The following is a 9,240-nucleotide window of genomic DNA, read 5'->3' on the forward strand; positions in this document are numbered from 1 at the left end:
AAATCAGCAATTCAGGATTATCTATGCTTCGAACCTTTGCTTATCCTTCAATGCTCACCTACCACAACACTAAATGACACGAAAGTGAAACGAGAAAATGTTTTTAACAGTGGCGTGCACAGGGTTTCAAATGTGTGTTGCCATGAATTTCCCCCTGTTGAAGGTAGGGGTATGAAAACTTATAGAAATGGTTGCGAAACTAGGAATTTATAAGGCAGAGGGTGTGTAAATGGGGTCGTAAAAGCTGACTCTCACGAAGGTCTGGGGTTCCTTAAGACTTTTTCCTTTTTAAAGAATATGCCTCAAATGGTGCATTCTGAAGCAAAGTTGGACTAATAAAGTCTATATATAGTCTACCTATATAGTCTATATCTAAGACAGGGGTGGGCAACCTTTTGATTGAATGGGCCAGATATAAGGGGTGAACAATTGACTGGGCCGCACCTAACCAACGACCTGCTGTTGATTTCAAACCTTTGATTCCGAGGACTTTGAAGCAATAGATGTGTGTACTAAATCTGTATTTTAAAAAACAATGTCAATGGGATAATAAGCCTGCCTGACAGCATCATTAGAGGCGATACATTCTTAGCAGTTAGCTCGTTTTTTGTGATGATGCAAAATAGACTAATTTTTTTCCTTTTTCTTGAGACATCTCACGGGCCGCAGAAAAAATCACTGGAGGGCCGCATGTGGCCCGCGGGTCATAGGTTGCCCACCCTTGCCCTATAGGCTCTAAACGCAAAGTTGTAGTAATAAAAATTTCGCGTCCATCCCTTAATTTATGGCAAGCCCTATACACATAGGCATAGGAGCCCAATTTCATTTGGGGGGGGGGGCTGTAACGACTTGCCCGAAAAATGGAACCAAAATTTTTCTTTCAGTAGGTGCCCGAAAATTCTCAGCATATCGCCCGAATTTTCACAAATAAATTTGGTTGGGGGGGGGATGGGGCTGCAGCCACACGCCTCCTATGCCTATACAGTTCATACTTTTCTAACGGTGTGTTGTGGGGAGGGGAATTTAGAATCAGTGACCAGAAGCATAGAGGTGTCTATTGACCCTGACCTTGTTATCCTATCCTTGTCACTGTAACATGTAAACAATGTATGAGGTGTACTTACATACTTCAGGACACTGATTTTAAATCTGAGCCTATTGCTTCTTTTATTTTATTAGAAACATGGCATTTCCTCTGTATATGTTCATGACTAGTTCACACAATGCACAAACCACAGACACTCTCAATTCCTTTTGTCTTGTTGCTGTTAAGATATTTATAACTGAACTTCACTAAACCTGAACAGTTGTATCTTTTTCACGGAACAGCTGCCTACGTCTGCCCCTGACGACCCACATTGATTGCTAAATTTCAGCTAAAATCAGCTTGTGCCATTGGAGAATAATAACGTATAATTTTCTTTGTCATTACACATTCATGAACTTTTTACATTTCATTGTATATAACATATATGAGAGGGGAAGACAGTGGGGAGGGGGGGGGTGGCAGGAGAAGACAAGATTGAAATATCAACAGCATACGGTTCAACATTGAAAATAAAGATTTGCTACAAACAACAGTTCCTACAATTAACAGATCAGTTCATTATTAAAATGAAATCAACATTGCAGTTTCTATCAATTAGCCAAATGAACATTTTTGTTCAACTTCAAAATAACCAAATTAGAAAGCAGTAGAAGAAAAATGAAAACAAGAAAAATAAGAAGAAAGAACATGAAGTTTAATCCAATTGTCTTTATTTTACTCTCTTGTTCTGTTAGCTGTTTTAATAATATATTCAGCTCACAGTAGTTAACTGCTAGTCCATACACAAGATGATATTAATGTCATCAATAATATACTAAAATTTCTTCCAAGATTTACATTCCTTTAAAATGTTCCATTAGTTTTGATAAACAACTTTAAAATCCTTGGCTTCACTGTAAAAGTTGATCTGTCTGGTGTACAAGGGTTGATAGGATAGTTTGCAGACTATCTGACCTATTAAACAAATTGTTCATATGTTGTCTCCTATGCAACCGACCTATACCTCCAAAGAAAACCGGTGGAACGTATTTTACCAGCAGCAGATTGACAGACTTGAGTAATACTGTTCTATGTAAATATTGCAGAGGTTAAACCATACTCGAAAGTTGTAAACATGCAACAATGAAGGGAAGACTTCTTCTCAAACTCACATTACATTTACATGTCCTCTTGTCTTAACGCAATAATATGCTACAAATTAAACTCTTGACTTCATCCGTGGGGAGCAGAGATGCCATCATAAGGAGAATCAACTATTACAGGGACTTCTCAGTTATTTTTAAGTTGAAGTAAACGGCCAGAGAGCACCAAAATCATACCTAGATTGAGGGATCTGCCAGGAAGGACCTGCAGGGTAGGCTGTATGAACCTAATAAATCCAAAATTTATAGGGTTCACTGTTTGTCCACGTAGTTTACCACAGGACATCCATTCTTAAAGATTTACTGCTACAGTATGTAAGTCTGTTATATCCAATGTCAATTAATTTGTTACATTATGTAAGTCTGATATATCCAATGTCTATTCACTGTTACAGTATGTAAGTCTGTTATATCCAATGTCTATTTACTGTTACAGTATGTAAGTCTGTTAAATTCAATACCTTTTTACTGTAACAGTATGCAAGTCTGTTATATCTAATGTCTATTCACTGTTACAGTATATAAGTCTGTTAAATTCAATACCTATTTACTGTTACAGTATGTAAGTCTGTTATATCCAATGTCTATTTACTGTTACATTATGTAAGTTTGTTATATCCAATGTCTTTTTACTGTTACAGTATGTAAGTCTGTTATATCCAATGTCTATTTACTGTAACAGTATGTAAGTCTGTAATATCCAATATCTATCAACTGTTACAGTTTGTAAGTCTGTTATATCCAATGTCTATTCACTGTAACAGTATGTAAGTCTGTAATATCCAATGTCTATTCACTGTTACAGTATGTAAGTCTGTTATATCCAATGTCTTTTTACTGATACAGTATGTAAGTCTGTTATATCCAATGTCTATTTATTTGTTACAGTATGTAAGTCTGTTATATCCAATGTCTATTTATTTGTTACAGTATGTAAGTCTGTTATAACTGATGTCTATTCATTGTTAACGTATGTACGTCTGTCATATCCAATGTCTATTTACGACCTTAAACTCCACCGTTTGCATAATCTAATCAGGCACAGGGATATCAAAATGAAAACCTGTCTTTTGAGAACTTAAAAGAGCATCAATATTGTCACCACATTCAGCATGCTAAAAACTGCTGGGAGTTTTCAATCTCCAAATAATTGCCAGTGATAGAGGATGGTTCTCGTGGACAAATTAAAAGTCTGACGCTCTGAGGCTGGCAGTAACAAATTTTCCTCTCTTTTCCACTCCTCCTCCTCCGCGTCATATCTTTGGATGATGCCGGAAGACCTACTTCCTGAATGGCTCCCCTCTGAATCCACCCTTCTTCATTTGGGCCAGTTTGCTCTAAAAATTCTTCACTCAGTAATCCCACTCGTCCTTCTTCTCGCCCTCCTCGCCGGCCTTGTTCAGTGCCTGAGAGAGTTCTTTGACCTTATCCAATATCCTCTCTCGATCGCTCTCCTTCAGTCTCTTACCGAACTTCTGCATGAACTTATCCGGATGCCAGGTCCGTTGGTGAGTCCTCAGGTATTTCTTTAAGTCCTCTGCACTCATTTTAGCTTTGTCGCTGACCAAGATGGTGACCATGTGATCGGTATTGTCCGTGCTGCCCGGCCAAGGGATGTCGTCGAATCCCACGTCTTCTCCATCCTCCGCCTCGAAGGCTGCCATCCTCTTTTCGTATCTCAATCTCATCAACAGTGTGTGGTTATGCCTATCGGGTCCTCGTTTCTGTTTCTTCTTTTGTTTGGCGTTCCGGCTATTCTCATTCTCAGTTTTCCTCTTCTTCTGCTCTCTGGATTCAGTCTCTTGCTCTGGGAGCCTGCCTCCCTTTCTCTTCGCTCTGTATTCTGATGTTAACCTGTCCGCCCAATCATCAAACGACTCCTGTGGCTTCTCGTCGCCAAAACCTGAAAAGACAGAGAGAAATGCATTTTATAACCCTGCTCAACATTACCGGGTCTCCACAGATTGGTAGCAAGTAGTGACAGGTAGAGGCTGGCACTTATTTTGTTTCAAACAGTTGGTAAACATGAACGTACGATTGTCAAAAAAAAGTAAATTCCCTTTTCCCAATCCTCGAAAATATTCTTATGACATGAAAACTTAAAACTAATAATATTCAATTGTAACAGGCTTCTATTCGACTCCCACTCACAACTACCTCCCCACCCCACCCCTTTTCTGTAGTTTTCCCTTACTGTTTTCACTCAGTCAAATTTGTCCTCTCTGAGTACACTACATTTCACATTCATCATTCTCTGACCAAATGAGTCATTCAACAAGTACTTAGTCCTCAAACTCATACAAAATTATGCTTTTTGTTTATCAATATCTTTCTACATTAACCCTTTATGCAGGATTCTGGTATAGTATACACCTAATACCCCAATGCTCCTTGCTTGAAGGTGCTCAGCGACTAGTACAAGATATGCTACAGTCAGAGGCTCCTGTTAAATCAGTTTTTTCAATATATTTTTAAAGTGAGTGCTTATATTTTAAACATAATCATCTTTGTAGTTTAAGGAATGTTTTGTTTTACCATTCAGTACTGAACATACTAAGGTTACAATGTAAAGCTGTTATACATCTTCTGCACTTTTGTAACACTTTTGTGGTTTGGCCTTTGGCTAAGAGACATCAGATAAACGATGACCTGTGACCTTCAAATGAATTACCTTCGTAATAACTGTTTTCTGGTAAGTTATCAGTCATATCGTCTTCCCATGCCCTGCTCAGTTTCTCCTTCCATTCATCCTCTTCAGTTCTCACTTTCTGCAATAATAAATGATAACAAAGACCTCCATCAATACATGAGATATATTAAAACAAAAATATGCAAAAAAACTGATTAACAATGTTCACTCAACCAGGGAATAATTTGTCCGGCATTGTATCGCATTATGCTATGCAAAATGGTCAAATTACTATACAAGTCCACAGTTGTATAGCTGGTTTTTTTAAGTCAGGAACAATACTTATTCTGAGACAAAATTTGGAGTCTTCAAAACTGCTACACAAACTTTGAATGGTAAATTATTTCCTGTAAACACCAGCTTTTTCTTTGGTTTTGTTTTCACATAAATTTGGCAAAGGACGGTTAAAATTTAACCCCTTTCTTTGCCACTGCTTTCTGATCTTCCTTTCTTGAACAATTTCCCTTTAGTATGAGATTTACGTGAATAAATATTCTACAGAACACTGTCTTCATATTCTCATACTAAACTATACAAGCCAATTTGCTTGCTCCCTTAGAAATTTAACACTATGGTTAGCATCCTTCAAGTTGTATAGCAAATTCACAATTTTCAAGGGTGTGGAACATTCAGGAACTTACTTTAAAGCCAGCAGTTTTTTTACTCATAATGGCTAGTACACATCCTTCATGCTAAGCTCATACAGAGTAAACTATATTGAAGGAGCCGCTTTTGTTTAGAAGAAACAGTTATTAAGAGATTATACATTACTTCTTAATTCATCATTCAAGTTTAAATCCATTAGAGCAATTCACATGTTTTGAGGATTTTAAATGTTCTCGTGTTTACTTACTTGTCCAATTGTCATGCCCTGATCTGTAACAAACTTCTTTAGAAGATGACGGGCTGTTTGTCCAGATTTATTCTCAATGTCCAAAATGTCTGGAGGACTGTACTTCAGAATTGTGAGAGCAATAGTTTTGAAATCTGAAAAGCAGAATACATGGTATATTAGCAATGAAATGAGTTTGGCATTTCTTTCTGTAGTACTATAATATTACTTATATGCTGTTACCAGACTTACAACAATACCCACTGCTCAAAAAACTTTTGTGTTTAATCTTTATTATCAGTATGCAGGTTACCTTGGGGAGTGCTCAACCTGCAACATATACAAGGTGGATCTTTTAGTTTGTATCATGTGGAATTATAAAAAAGTGTGGTATTTTTATGGTTACCTTAGAAGTGTACAGTGAAAGGTTGTTAAGCCTACTGTGCACTTCTAAAGGCTACGTCCCAGAATGGGTGCACCCATGGCAACATCGGTACTATTTGGGTGGAGGCAGTAGCTATCATGGAACATGCTAATTTGTGTGTGGATGCCAGTGTATGGATTGAAAAAAGTTCAGTGAATGGCTAGATGGTCTGGTGTATGAAATCCCAGCTATAGACAACATGTGCATGCCACTGGTTCTAATGGATTATAATGCATGGTCTCATGTGATGCTGTATAGCTGACCAGTAAAAGTGTGGTTGTGTCCCTGGTATACCTTGCAGACTGTGATGCAATGGTATCAACTCTATCAAACATCAAATTTTGCCTGCTGTTGTTTGGCACCCCCATGTTTAGTTGGTGGTGAGATGTCATTCATGTTCTTCATTCTTCTGAAGAATCTGTACATTTCATTTTTCGGCTAGATTGTGCTAACATCGATGCATGAATGGTGTGTATTTCACAAGCTGCAAAATGTATCACAAGGAAAAAGTGCTTGAGATGTTGAAAGGACCCATCGATAAAGATGTCGGTTTTTATGGACTTGACCTTGTATGTTAGGGAGGGGCAATAGCATATTTCATCAGCAACTGTAAATAAGTGATCATTCAAGTCTGCAATCTCCATTTGGTTGATTTGTTTACAACATTGACATTTTAGTTGCAGGGCTGACAGCATTTAAAAGTAGGCCTAGCCTAGGCATGCAGTGACCTTGGTCTAGAAGCAATGAAGCAAGTGGATGCATTACATTTATCTTGTTTTGGTCTGAAGTTAAGAAAGTGGATGCCTGCTACTGCTAGTATGCATTAAAGCGATACCCTTGAAAATAACTGCAATCATTAGTGGAATATCACATTCACAAAGACACTACCTAGTATTACTAGATAGGGCTGGCCTATAGACATTTCTGAATGAGTTTGTTCTACATGCCATGATACGTAATAGCAAGGACTAAGCATAAACTCAAAAAGACACTGCTGCTATGTAAACGTTTCTGACCGTGTCATTGAGAACACTATCAAGTTCGCCTAGGTCTAGTATTATGGTAACCACATAAAAGCGTGTGACTATAGCCTAATTATACAGACTGGCCTATCACTATCACTGTATCAGTTCTGCGACAGAAGAACGGATTTACAATAATTGTTACAGAAATGTAGAGTAAAGATTAACAAATCTAACCCGCATGGTGACCAGATAAAACTCTTCTCAAAGCAACGTGCAAGGCAGTGTCTCCTTTGGTATGGTCCAGCAAGGCTGGGTCTGCGCCCATTTGCAGCAATAAAACTACCATCCCACGATGACCACGTTCACATGCCATGTGTAGTAGAGGCTGGTATTTGTGTATAACAAGTCTTACGGAATTGATATCAATTCGTTTGTGTTCCTTTATAAAGCGTTGCACTTTTGACACTGAACCGTCCAGAACATATTCAGCTAACTTTTCTCGTCTTGATTTTCCCCCCATGTTGATTTCTATGGGCAAAGTTGGCGTGAAGATGTAAATTTGTCAATTATGACACAACGAAATTGTGTACAGCTGGTGCTTTCCTAGCTTAAAGTCACACTGCAATAATGTGGAACGCCAAATTTTAATTTTTTTGAGGATATATCATACCATTCACACACCACGGTATATTTGAACAAGAAACATACACATACACAACCACTTGTCCGGCAGACTTACCAACGACTGTGAAAATTGTTTTCACTTTTCTTCTGGCTGTTCACTGTCAGTCAGCGGACTTTTTTAGAACAGAGGATATGTTTATCAACCTTATGGCTATGAAGATCACTAGTCGATATTCTCAGACCGAATATGATTAGGCTGAGTAAGGACTAGCTGTACCACTCTTCTTTTACAACCACATTTATGTAATATATGAAGTCAGACTCGAATGTAATGGACTTACATATTACGCCTTTTTTTTTACGTCAGTTTGAAAACCTAAGCTCCCATTTCAGGGGTGGGGGGTTGCAGCCCAGTGACTTTTCATCTCAAAAGTTTAGCTTTGCTCCTAACTTACGTCGAAATTTTGGTATGAAATTTAAGTGTTATATTTCAAATTTCGACTATTTGATGTCGAAATGTTGACTTCCATATCAGAATGTCGACTATTTTATCTCAAATAAACTATTTTCCCTAAAATAATTTACGGCTTTGGCTAAGTTTAGACGTTTCATCTCATTTAAGTCTTCAGAGATGCCAAGGTCAGATGTTTTTTAGGCGGGTGAAAATTGTCTGGTGCTGTTGGTTACGTACACCATCTAAGCGGAGCGCCACCATGGGTTGGCGCGAAGCGTACAAGAAAATTTTGGGATCTTACGGCCCCTCAGATGGCCGGAAACATCACTTCCCGGGTCATCTAAGCTGAATCTATACTGTCTCCATATTTGTATTGTGTCTATTTTTTTTTTTCATTCCAGAGGAAAAATTATCTTGAAATAAAAAAAATCTCTGAAATTTTGCACTGTGTCCTCAGTACTTGAGATGGGGGCCAAAAGGTTAGAGGTGGAAAATGACGACGGAGCGCGACCACCGGTTTGGCGCGCGTAGCGTACAATCGGGGAAATCATTGTCGTATGACAGACCCGGCCCTGATCGCGGCAGGAAACAGCACTTCCTGTATTTTGGGGCAGTAGAACTGAGCTGAATTTGAATGTGATATTCCAAATTCCTAAGGAACTGAACTCCACCCGGCCGGAGTACTCCAGCATGGGGTACTACAGCTACCGGTAGTTTCTGCAGGCAGTAGCGCGCGTACTTCGTTCGGTTGCATTCAATGACTTCGCGAACGTTGTAGCGTTCACGTGTGTCGTAACGGTATTATTTTTCACGAATCGTATAGGTAACGTTGCTTTCAGCCGGGCATATTTAGCACGATCGGCTTTGAGTAATTTCCGATCCTGGCGGTTCTGAGATAATTCGCATTTTGGTGTGATGAAATGAATTTCACGCTAGCAATGATACACTTTCACAGGAAAAACTCTGTGGGCCTACAATGCGGGAGATTCTTCAAAAATGCGGGAGTTTTTTGAAAAATGCGGGAGATTCGGACAGGTGGGCGGGTGAGCGGGAGACGACCCG

General features: G+C 38.8%; 1 protein-coding gene across 1 annotated transcript; it reads right to left on the minus strand.

Annotated features, from left to right (window-relative positions):
• Positions 1–1,736: 1,736 nt before the first annotated feature.
• Positions 1,737–7,726, minus strand: LOC139963464 (NF-kappa-B inhibitor-like protein 1). Its single transcript, XM_071964257.1, has 4 exons — positions 7,335–7,726; positions 5,733–5,866; positions 4,862–4,958; positions 1,737–4,093 (listed from the first exon to the last, which is right to left on the minus strand). The coding sequence occupies exons 1-4, from the start codon at positions 7,618–7,620 to the stop codon at positions 3,543–3,545; spliced, it is 1,068 nt and encodes a 355-aa protein (XP_071820358.1). The 5' UTR covers positions 7,621–7,726; the 3' UTR covers positions 1,737–3,542.
• Positions 7,727–9,240: the final 1,514 nt, after the last annotated feature.

Source organism: Apostichopus japonicus, chromosome 22 (assembly GCF_037975245.1).
Source record: "Apostichopus japonicus isolate 1M-3 chromosome 22, ASM3797524v1, whole genome shotgun sequence".
Classification (NCBI taxonomy): domain Eukaryota; kingdom Metazoa; phylum Echinodermata; class Holothuroidea; order Aspidochirotida; family Stichopodidae; genus Apostichopus; species Apostichopus japonicus.

Coding starts and splice junctions, on each gene's coding strand:
- LOC139963464 (XM_071964257.1), bottom strand. CDS start 7,620: ATGGGGGGAAAATCAAGACGAGAAAAGTTAGCTGAATATGTTCTGGAC. Junction 5,867..7,334: donor TTTATCTGGTCACCATGCGG/GTTAGATTTGTT, acceptor TCTGCTTTTCAG/ATTTCAAAACTATTGCTCTC. Junction 4,959..5,732: donor AGGGCATGACAATTGGACAA/GTAAGTAAACAC, acceptor TTATTATTGCAG/AAAGTGAGAACTGAAGAGGA.